At 44.7% G+C, this 12,141-nt stretch overlaps 1 protein-coding gene across 1 annotated transcript in view; it reads right to left on the reverse strand.

The window, feature by feature from the left end:
- The window catches only part of ZNF512 (zinc finger protein 512), a 1,352,022-nt gene that overhangs the window by 769,464 nt on the left and 570,417 nt on the right, over window positions 1-12,141 (reverse strand). The window contains exon 9 of the mRNA XM_044075342.1: window positions 11,203-11,391. Within this exon, the coding sequence (XP_043931277.1) occupies window positions 11,203-11,391 (189 nt within the window). The remainder of the gene's footprint in view (window positions 1-11,202; window positions 11,392-12,141) is intronic.

Consider the following 12,141-nt stretch of genomic DNA (forward strand, 5'->3'; position numbering starts at 1 on the left):
ACCCCTGATCATAGTAGTTAGGTCTTCGGCCATTTTAAGCTTCTGTTTTTGAGGCATGGAAGCTTGAGCAGGAGAATGCTGTACTTGTTTCTTTGTCTTTAGAGTAGCTTTAGTCTTTGAGGCTGAATGAAGATGGTTTAAAATATAACTGTGTAGGTCTGAAAACACCCTCAGAAGCCGGTGCCTGCTCAGCGGCTCCGGACCCATCTGAGGGAATGATTTCCGAGTGTCCAATACCTTGAGTATCCAGAGGCCCAGTCGGCTCCACGTGGGAGTCAGAAGTGGCCTGTGGCTCTGAGGTAGCGGGTGCCAGGGGCTGCGAAAGCACCTCACTGAGAACCGGCGACTGGCCTAACGGAGGCCTCGTCGTTGGTTTTGGACCTCGGATGCCTATCCTTTTCCTTGCGTTTTTTTGTAAACTCCGGTCGTCGGCTGTTCCGACGGCATTATATAATTAAATTTCCGGCCAAAGTAATGAAATGCAAAATCGAACAGACGCTTAATAGTGTGTTGGTTAAATCTAGCACAAAACCGACAGCTAGCAACGTTGTGATCAGGGCCTAGGCAAGGAATACAGTAACAGTGGAAATCCTTATGAGGTATTTGCTTCCCACAAGAAATACAATTGTTATCTTGTTCTGACATCGGTCTGGAGCAAGAAAAATGTTTCCCCAATGGGGTACTTAGCTTTAATGAAGACTTCAGTTCTGAAATTCGGATTTGAAAATCTCAGGAGTCGGCACCACGCAGCAAGAAAGACTAAAGAAAATGGCGTCGGCTGCATCTTTTATACCCCTGGCGCACTGATGTCAAGGAAGAGGCGATAGCCGACGTCGGACCAGGACTTTGGAATTCAGGCCGACTGCGGGTAGCCTGTCAGCAGGATAACCAAAGAGTAATGACTGCAACAGTGAAACACGATGAACATCTTCAATTCTTTGTCTCTTAGCAGGGGAAGGCTGGCTTCCCCTAATTAGCATAATAAGGCCTTCAGCCAATCTAAGCATTTGCTTTTGGGGCATGGGAGCTTGAGCATGTGCTTTGGTCACCAGTTTTCTAGGTGTAGTGCGTACTCTGGGCCTAAGAAACTTGGTAGTTTTAGCTAAAAATGAAGTTGTGGGTTTAATTCGAACATCGGTAGGATGGAAAACACCCTCAGAAGCCGGTGCCTGCACAGCGGCTCAGGACCCATCCAAGACAGAGACATCTGCTGGTTCCATAGTCGAAGAAGCATCTTGTGGCATACCAGACTCCGAATGGGTTTCAGCAGAAACCTGAGAATCCATAGAAGTGGGCATCAGGGGCAGCAAAGGTGCCTCACTGAGTACTAGCGGACTGGCGACTAGCTTAAGAGAAGCGTCGTCGGCAGTTTTGGACCTATGTGGTCTGCCTCTGTCTTTATCTTTACATTTTTTCGGAAGATCGGTAGTCGGATGGCTTATCGAAGCTATTTTGGAATATGGAGAATGAGATTGAAAGAATTTAGCGACAAAAATAGCCCGACGATGAATGGCTCGGGTGTTAAAGCAAAATACCGACAGCGGGGAACGTCGTGGTCTGGGCCTAAACAGGTGACGCAGTAAGAATGAAAATCTCGGAGGTATTTGCTTTCCACAGGCAAGACAAATGTTAACTTTTTCTGACATTGGTTAGAACAAGAAAACAGTATCCCCGATGGGGTACTTAGCTTTAGAAGACTTCAGGTTTATCAACTCAAACGAAAATTTCCGGTAGTGGCATACCGGCACTTGCAAACTGCTTCTGCTTCAGGCTCTTCCTTGGCAAGAAAGACTGATGTAATGGTGTCGGCTGCCTGTTTTCTACCCCTGATGACCTGACATCATGGAAGAAGCGACAGAATCTGACGTAGAAATACTAAGACTGTGGTATTCAGGCCGTCTGAGGGCTACCTGCAGGAAAATAACCCAAGTGTGATGACTGCAACAGTGAAACACGAAGAACATCAGTTTGTTGGCTGGGGAACTCAAAATTTTATCAGCATGCTTGGGGATGGGTTCTACTGTATCCAGTTCCTTCCAAGCCTTCAATGCCACCAGCTGATCAGCGGGTAAGCCAGAGGGGGACACCCAGGTTATAGATGGGCTGGCCCCGAAAGCTAACACCAGGAGCTTGGGGAGGACTATCCCACCCTTCTGGTGAAGGATTTCATGGATCTCTCTGAAGGAGACCTCTTTGGGTGGAGACTAGGGAGAGCCTTCACCTTCCTCGAAATCTGTATTCGTGGTAAGGGATTCCATAACGGAATCTACGTGCCTCCTTTTACATGGTCTCTTCCTAGGGACCTCCTCGGGAGGGTGCTCTGGGGAGGTATTGGAAACAGCTTGGAGATCTACTGAGGAAATGGACCAGCTGTTCATGTGGTAGCTCAGAGGTCTTAAGCACAGTTCCAGAGTGGGACCAGGGAGGTTCCGTTGTGGTAGCCTCAGAGAATCTCTTGGGAAACAACCTAGAATGCAGGATGACTCCGAATGACCTGAAACTGTTTCAGCAGGGCCAAAGCCACAGAAGCAGACATCTCCTGGAACAAACGGGTCTCCCACTCCAAGGGGGGAGTCGGGAGCCGAGCTGTCAAACGCCAAGACCAAGAGGGGAAAAGACATCTCAGAGGCCTTCTGAGTTGAAGTAAATCCCTGGAACTGACCTAGACACTACACCTCCGAGACACACTCGGAAACAAAGCAGCCAGAGCTAAGCAGGTCAGGGAGAATGCCGGAGGTGAAGAAGAAAATTCTATCAGTACCGACACTGGGATCTAAAGGAACTGACAACTCCGAAACTGAAGGGCAAATCAGAGAAGGAGCTACGGGCTGGAATAGGGAGAGCCTCACAAAACTGGATGCAGATGGGGCAGGCACAAGCCCCATCTGGATCTGACTTTCGAGGAACTGCCTGATGAGCGTACCCACATCCCTGGAGGACAGGCTTTGGGAAGACCTAGATGAAGCTGAGGAGGGAGGGTGGAGAGAACTCTTCGGGAATGGCTCTGAGACCTTACAGTAGGCAGCAGCAAAGACGACCATGGTTCTGACCAGCTGCAGCAGACAGCCCCCATAGCTTTGGAGAAGGAAAGGACAGTGAATACACTCAAAACATCTACATTTATCGCAAGTGTACACAACTGTACTATTTTCTTTGTGTTTCACTGTTGCAGTCATCACATTTGGGTTGATTCCCAAAGCTAAGGAAGGGTGGAAGTAGTTAAGGAGCATTAGGGCTAGCAATCAGGCCCCGTAAGACTGCTGTGGCAAATCCAGCTCTGGATTTAGAAAAGATACGCAAGTGGTAATGCTTGGAGAAAGTGTGAACAGAATTCCAGGTTGCAGCTTCCAGAATGTCTCTGGTAGGTACTCCTCTGAGGAATGTTGTAGAGGTTGCTGTAGCCCTAGTAGAATGTGTTCTGATCCCCTGTGGGGTAGGTTTCCCATGGTGTTTGTAGCAGAAATGGATGCAGTGTGCTACCTATTTGGAAATGGTTTGCTTTGAAATGGCCTTGCCCTCTGCCCCAGCAGCAAATCTGACTAGCAGCTGGTCAGATTTTCTGAAAGGTTTCGTCCTGTCCAGATAGAACCTGAGCTGCCTGTGCACATCCAGTGTGTGCAGGATCCTTTCCCCTTTATTCTGAGAATTAGGGAAAAAAGTTGGCAAATGAATGGCTTGGTTTAAAGCCACACTAGATACCACCCTTGGGCATAAAAGATGGGTTAGTCCTGAGGGAGACCATGTCCACATGGAAGATGATGAAAAGTTCCACGGCCATAAGGGCCTCAAAATTCAGACACTCTTCTTGCTGAATTGATGGCTAGAAGCAAAGCTGTTTTCCCATGAGAGGAATTTTAACTCTGCTGTAACAGCAGGTTCAAAGGGCGGAAACATGAGCTTTTCCAATACAAAGCAAAGGTCACAGGCAGGAGTGGGAGCTCTCCTTGGGGGGGGGGGGTGTCTTAAAATGTTGGCTCTTCTCAGGAACAGTTTGAGCAGAGGCTGAGAGAAAAGGAGTGGCTCAGTACTATAATGAGTTGAGATGGCAGAGGCATGAATCTTAATTGAAGAAAAGGATAGGCCTTGGTGGAGCATTTCTGTTAGGTAATCTAGTATATGAGGTAAGTTGGGCACATTTGTGTCCATTCTCTGAGAATGGCTCCAGGAGCAGTATCTTTTCCATTCTCCCAAATATGATTTTCTAGTACTAGGCCTCCTTGCCTCAAGAATGACATCAAGCACCTGCTTACTGAGTGCTGCTGGTGAAGAATTCAGTGGATGAGCCAGGCTGCCAGGTTCAGGGTCTGTAGCTGGGGGTGCAGAATCTGGCCCGCCTGCTGGGACAGCAGGGAAGGAGTCTGAGGCAGGTGCCATGGTGGCAGCACTGTCAAGACTGCACAAAAGAGGTTACCAGTGCTGACGTGGCCAGTCTGGTGCAATCAGGATTGTCCTTGGCTTGTCCTGTAAGATCTTTAGTACAACCTTCAAGAGGAGGGGCAGACGGGGAAGGCATAGACTGAGAGGCTTTCCCAGGTGAAGGACAAGACATCCAACTTTCCAAGCTTGGCTGTGGGGAGTTCTGGTGCAATATTTGCTCACTTGATAGTTCTGAGGGGAAATAAAAAGGTCCACCCTATGGTGCCCTCACCTGTTCCTCAAAAGCTTGAACATTTTGGGTTACAGTTTCTAATCGTGTGTGTCCATGAGATTTCTGCTCAAGTCATCTGCCAGTGAATTTAGTTTGCCTGGCAGAAATTGAGCTTGCAGGTGCATTTGGCTGCTCAAGGCTGTGTTCCACAGAGCCATGGCTAATCTGCAGAGTGGGTAGGAATGGGTTCCCGCTGCTCATTTACGTACCACATAACTGTGGTGTTGTCTGTCTTTACCAATAGTTGTCCTGGAAGAATAAGGCCTTTGAAGGCTGTCAGAGCATTCTGTACAGCTAACATTTCTTTTTGATCGATATGTAGGTACGTTAGCTTTGGGTTCCTTTGCCCTGAATGCACTGCCCTGCCATGTGAGCCCCCCATGCAAAGTCTGATGCATCTGTTGTTAGGGTTTGGGCGGCATAGGGTAGAGTGAAAGGGAGTCCCCCTTGGTGTGGTTGCAAGCTTCTGCTCACCAAAGGAACTCTGTCCTTATGCAAGGAAAGATAGGAATCACGGTTTCCAGGTCCTGAGAATGTTGCCACCAGAGACTTTTTAGTTACCACTGAAGTTTCCTCATATGCATCTTGCATATGGAATTAAAAGAATAGAAGAGGCCATGAACCCCAGGGCTTGCAGTATTTTTCTTGCAGATAGCTGGGTTTTGGTGGCCATTAGATTGAAGTAGTTTGTCAAATTTGTTTATCTGGAGTGAGGAATGCCATCTGGGAAGTTGTGTTCAAGCTTGCTCTCTGGAATATAATCTGTTTGCTGGGTACCAGTTGTGATTTCTTTTCATTGATAGTGTACCCCAGTGAAGTTAGAAGTCTCTTAACAAATGCCAGGTGCTGTAGTAGCAAGTCCTGACTGTCAACCTGAATCAGGCAATTGTCCAAGTATGGGTAAATCTGAATTCTTCTCTGCCTGCAATATGCAATGGCTGGAGCTAGCACTTTGTGAATACTTTCGGTGCAGTATATAAGCCAAAGGGAAGTGCAGAGAACTGATGGTGCATACAGCCTGCTCTGAAGCATAGGTATTTCCTGCAAGATTCCCTTATGGGGATGTGCAGATAAGCTTCCTTTAAGTCTAGGGTTGCAGGCCAGGAATCCTTGGCTAGCAAAGGAAGCAGATGGGAGAGTTAGCATTTTGAAGTTTGGAACCACCAGAAAGGTGTTGGGAGTAGACAGATTGAGAATAGGACACCAAGAGTTTTCTTTTCTGGGAACCAGAAACAGTCTGGAATAAAAGCCTTGTCCCCTTTGTGCTGCTGGGACAGGTTGAATAGCCTTCATACTGAGGAGAGAAAGTACCTGCTTTTGGGGCTCTGCCCACTGGTTTGGGGGGAGGTCTGGCCATCCGTTTAGGGTTGGGAGTGAGTGGAAATGGAATCTGTATCCTTGGCAAACAATGTTTAAGACCCATCTGTCTTGGGTAATGCATTCCCAGTTTTTTGCATGCAGGGCAAGTTTCCCTCCTAAAGTTGCAAGTACTTGGGCAAGGCTTGGAAGAGATAAGGATAAGTCATTGTGCAATTTTACCATAGGATGGTGGCTTACTACTCCCAGTTTCGGATGAGGGAGCATCATATTGCTTAGATCTGTGTATAACCTGAGACTGAAGTCTTGGTGGTGTGCTACCCCTAGGCTTAGATGGAGAAGACCTGGAAGGGAGTGGAAAAGACCAGTTTTTTGAAGGCCAATGCTTACTGAATCTAGGTGGCTGTACTTGTAAGAAATCTTTTAACAGTTTGCATAGATTTAGCTTTTTCCTCCATCCTTCTGAGGACGACTTCTGCTTCATTGCCAAATAGACGCTCTTGGTTTAATGGTGCATCCAGTAATTTTGCTTTGACATGATCTGGCAAGTTTTGTTCCTTAAGCCAAGCATGCCTTCTAAGAACAGACCCAGTGACAGCAGCCCTGCAAGATGCTTCTAAGGCATCAAACCCACATTGCAAAGTATGTTTACCAACTTGGTTAGCAGAATGCATTAACTCTTGTAAATCTGTGTTTTTCTGTTTATTTAGCTCCATAATATGCTGCTGATACTTTAACATATGAAACTGGCCATTTAAAGCCCTAATGGCCGGAGTAGCAGAGGTGTATACTTTCCTACCCCATCTTTCTAAAGCCCTAGAATCCCTGTCTGAAGGGGTAGGATTTTTGGCAGTTGTAGCCTTAATGCTTTTAGGTCCTTGGGAAATGGTCTCTGGATCCCCGGAATGATTCTTAAAAAGGAATTTGTGGGAGTCAGGTACTCTAGAGCACCTGTCAGGTTTCCTGGGTGCTGCAGGCAAAGCATCAAGGCCAAGGCTGGATTCCAGGAAGACATCGACAATTACCAGAACAAGAGGGATAGCTAGAGGACTGGTTTAAAAATTCCCAGAGTCTCTTTTTGGACTGAGAGTACTCCTGGCTATCCCAGTGGAAATGCTAAGGGTATGCAGGGTTTCACCAAAAGAAAAATCTTCTGGAGGGGAAGCAGAGGGAATGGAATCCTCTGCATCAGGATCCTCATAGAGGACATCTCTGTGCTTCTTAGCAGGGGATTGACCCTGAGGTGGAGGAAGGAGGAAGCAAGCCCTTTAAAATAAGTTTGCTTCGCCTATCAGCCAGAGCCCAGGGATGAAATGCCCTGCAAATATTGCAAGGGGCTTCCAAATGGAGAGACCGGAAACAACAAACGCACTCCTCATAGGCATCAGATAAAGGAATCTTCTGCCAAGAGTCTTCCACCAACAGGAAGTGCATTTTTTGAACCCCAAAGGCTTATGGGTCAGCCATAGGGATAGGAAAAAAAAAACAAAGGAAGAAAGAGAAAGGGCGCCAAAGAGAAGAACAGAAAGATAAACTTTTTTAACTAGAAAAGTCTAATGGAAAGAACACAGAGGACTAGACAGTGAAAAGAAACGACAGAGGGTGGGAAAATGCCAAAAACTGGAGAAAACTCACCAAAAAAACTACTCTGGAGAAGCTCAAGCAGAACTCGCTACTGAACACCAAGCACTACAAATGAGAAATGAGGTAGTGTGCTGGAGCAGGGTATTGTGGGGGTAGGTAGGAGTAACTCAAGTTTGGATTCTCGAGCTGTGAGAAAGCGGCCGGTCAGTTCCAAGAATCGGAACCAAGTCCCTCAGGTTAATGGAAAGAATTGAACCACATTAGATTGTATGTTAAAACAAACCCTGTTACTCTAGCAACTTTCTAAGTTTATAAGATCAGTATTTAAAATGTACCTATTTTTTGGGCCTTTGTTCCCCCATTTTGTTGGGTTTGGTCCAGATTACTTGTACAAAGAGGTTGAGAGGTATGGAAGGAGCTGGTGCAACCCAACATCCACAGAGCTCAGTGCTGCTTGTCAGGATGATGCGGGTCTGCAGCCAATTCCCATAAGTGAAGAATTTTATTGCAACAATGATCCATATGAGTAAGACGTGCCCACTCTGAACTTCAGATACCGCCTGTAGATGGTAATATGCAGATATGCATTTTACAAGCCTGATAAGTCCAAAACAGGTCTCCAACAGACATTTTTGTTTGGAACCAGAAGATGTACAAAATAAAATTCTTTGCCATGTTCTAGAAGGAAATGGATCTACTGCCCCATAAAACAGGCACTGTGCCAGAATAAGACGCATTAGCTAGTGTGTATGGAAGAACGGCCAGCCTTCCATGAAAGGTGGAAAGGCTCTAATTCTAGCTTGAAACTTGTGATTATAATTTTTCTTATCTGTCTGAAATCTGGTGGTATCAATCTTTACTGATGGGGGAGTTATCAGTCTCCCCAATAAGTGTGGGGGTGAAGGAAAGTAGGGGCAGGTACTACAACCACTACTGTAGGTCTTGAATCCTGAAATGACACTTGCCTGCTTTTACCTGCCTCTCTACCATCTTTTCAAGCTTTCTTCTTCTGAAACGCTATCTTCTGCTTGAACTAGGCATCTTTTGATTGGTTGCGGTTAACTAATTGAAAGTGGTATCAGTCCTGACAGTGCTCTATGGTTTTAAAATTTCCTCACTGTCAGACACTTCATAGTTAAAATAGGATCCGCCCAATCAGAGTCTACAGCTATTACCAAAGGTGAACCACAATGATTCATTCTTGCCCCTTCCTTTTTCTCAACAGTCATTAAACTTCCTTGTGACCTTCCCCATCTCCAATTTATCCTCTATACTGATGACATGGTCAGGTCACTTTCACACCAACATTCAATCCAGACACCAGTCAGACTTACAAGCTCAACCAGTGGCTCAAATCATATACTACCTCTCAACCCCACCAAGACCAAAACTATACTTTTTAGAGCTCTGCAGAAAATTCACCAAGCACCTACCTCTGACCTACAAAACCATTCCATAATGACAACATCCACCTTCAAATAACCAGGACTTTGGTCTCCTCTTCTGGGCCAAAAAGATATCCCCTTTTCAATCCCAACCAACCAGGGCAACCACTGGCAACAAAGTTCTCCGTTTTCAACTTGAATATGGGCTCCCAATTTTTGCTTCTGCCTCCAAGAAAAAGAATGCCACACTACAAACCATCTCTAGCACCATCTGTCGATTCATTACAAGCTCAACTTTCTGTGATGATCACTATATCAACCTAGAAAAAGGCAAATGGCTATCCATAAAACAAAGATCTAACATACTTTTATGATCCCATCTCTATAAACTACTTCAGCTCCATACATTTACTCCAACAGCAACTAGACTTCATGAAAAAACCTCCTCGTACTTATAAGCCACACCAACTCTCATTACCCTTAGACTCAAACTCCATAGCACTGCATAAGCTTTCTCCTTAGTCACAATCTTTGAAATGCTCTCCCATCGACAATAAGGAAGTCCACATTTACTCCAAATTTAGAATGCAACATAAAAAGCACTTCAAGCCAAATGTACTTGCTTCAACACAAGAAATATCACCTAACCTATCTCCATTCAAAGTCTCTTCTCATCTCTCACGATTCACTGAAGACTGACCTACTTTAGAAGCCAATGTACACATTGCACATTACACTCTGCTTCAATTTACATTGCACTGTGCTTATTCACTAGAATGTACACAGTTTTTTGTATGTAATTAGCCTGAACTACTTTGCGAATGCTCAACATTTTACCTATGTTAAGCCTGAAATTGGTCAATACTGATCAGTGCACTACCATGGTAAACCAACTACATACATACTTCACAAGTCCATGCACCTGACTTCGGATGGTGGTGGTGGGGGTGTGCAAAAGGAATATGCTATATCTTTTTCTTCTACTTTTAAGATTTCAGGTGGGGGAAGACCGTCTTTGCTTCACAGGACAAGTCACTCCTGAAATTGAAAGGTGGGATGCCAGATGACCAATACCACACCAGGCAGCAACACTTCTCAATGAATGTCAGACATGAACATGGTAGAGAGGAATGATAGCAAGGCTGACATACAAACCTTGGAAGTAGGGCCCAATTGAACAAACTGTTGTCATCCAAACATGACAACTTATTTGCTGTTCTGTAAACAGTTTGGAATCTACCCGATGAAAATGGACTACTGAAAACACTTTAGACAGCAGAAAAACAGCACAACTCTTTGCATAATGAATACTGACTCAATACTGGTTAGGTAAGGGGTATGTATGTACGGACACCAGTCAATTTAGACCCACCTTTCAGGAAATCTGTTGAGCAAGGAACACTACTGGAACAGTGATTCCAAGCCTAATCCCTGCATAATGAATGTTGATCTGATACTGGCAAGGGAGGAGTTATGCTTGTAGTGACACCACAGTCAATATAGGCCACCTTTCAGGATATCTACTGAGCAACAAGTACTACTGGGACAGTGATTCCCATGATGAATATCTAGGAAATTATATGGAGACTTGGGTGGCGGTATTTAGAAAGGTTTGTCTTGAACTGGATTGTCAGACCCCTAGTGTCCCGAATGAGAAAAGGCCTTTTCACCACCATAAATCCTTCACCTTTAGATGTTAGAGGAGGAAAAGTCACAAAATTCACCACCAAAATCGTGTAAAATACCAGAAAGGATACACTTTAAAATGTTTTAAAACTTTAATCTGGATAAAACTGATGGGACTGCATGAAGCTAGCACTGATCACTTCCAAAGTATAAAAAAAACTAAGATGCATGTGGCTGCTTCCTCATTAAGTGTAGGTTTCCTTGTAATAAATGGAGAAAATTAAGCTATGTGCTCTTATGGGTAAACCTTTAGAAAATATCGGGCCAGAAGACTGATGTCTACCTCTAGCATTACTCCTTTACTTAAGGACTCTTGGATCAATGATTCATGTAATGAAGCCATGCAGCAAAAAAAAAAAAAAAAACTAATCAAAGTAAAAAAGAAAGTTGCACATCTTGTGTGACAATTTGTCTGCCAGATGGCAATACCTCTTCCCTTGAAACGAGTTGTAATGCTTTCCAGTACTAACCAAGACATAATGTAAATACATGTCATCAGAAGAACATGAGACTTTCAGTATTCCCACACCCCTGTCCTAAAATTATTTTTCCCACTATTGAGGTAGCAAATAAGTGTTTCACCTTCCTGTCATCTGGTACCAGATCCTCCAGCACCTTTCTCTTTGGCCATTCCTTTGTCAGCTCCTCTGAAGCAATTTGCTGGAGGTGGAAAGCTGCCACTTTTGCAGACCTTCTTTGCGATTTCTCACCTATTATAAGGTCATTTCCTGCTTCCGCATTTTCATTTGTACCATCCACAGGGAGTGAAGCCTGAAGAAAAGAATGTACAGTAATAGAATATAAACTTTAATTAAAAACACAACATACAAAAATACCTCCTCTAAAAATACTTTTGGCACTTTTATTGACAGATGTGTATGGAAAATAAAAAAATCTCTCTCACTCACATTTTTCAAGTGCACCTCCATTTAAGCAGGTAGGACTGGCTTGAAGGCAGTTCAGACATCAGCCATCATCATGAGAAGGGGACATAGACTGTTCCAAGGGGAGGTACAAAAATTAAAGATTAGATACTGATCTCTATAAACAAGGGCCTAAAGACCTGAACTCATGCAAGCAGATGCAACTACTCCAAGTAAATGCATTTTCCAAGTTGTTTGTCTTTCGGCTTTTTCCCGGTAAGGGGTTGCCACAGCTGAACTCTGGTCCGCTATTGATTGGCAGTAGATTTTTACGAAACACCGAGGTGCCAGCATGACACCCAACTTTCAAAGAAGGCATGCCCATTTACACACGCATGTCTTTCGAACTCTACCCAACCGCGGGGAGGACATGCAGACTCCACACAGAAGGCACTCCCAAGCCAAGCAGAGAATCGAACGGGAGAACCTCTTGCTGTACGGTAACAATTCTACCGCCATAGCACCGCGGCATTAAATGCATTTTACAAGTAATAAAATCAAAAGAAAATGAACAAAGAGTCCAAATGGGTGATAGAAGCCTGTTAATCAGGGAGTTCAAACCTCAAACGTGATATGGCTTATTTAAATACCAGCAAAA

The sequence above is a fragment of the Protopterus annectens genome, chromosome 6.part1 (genome assembly GCF_019279795.1).
Source record: "Protopterus annectens isolate FY-2018-M chromosome 6.part1, PAN1.0, whole genome shotgun sequence".
NCBI classification, from domain to species: Eukaryota; Metazoa; Chordata; order Ceratodontiformes; family Protopteridae; genus Protopterus; species Protopterus annectens.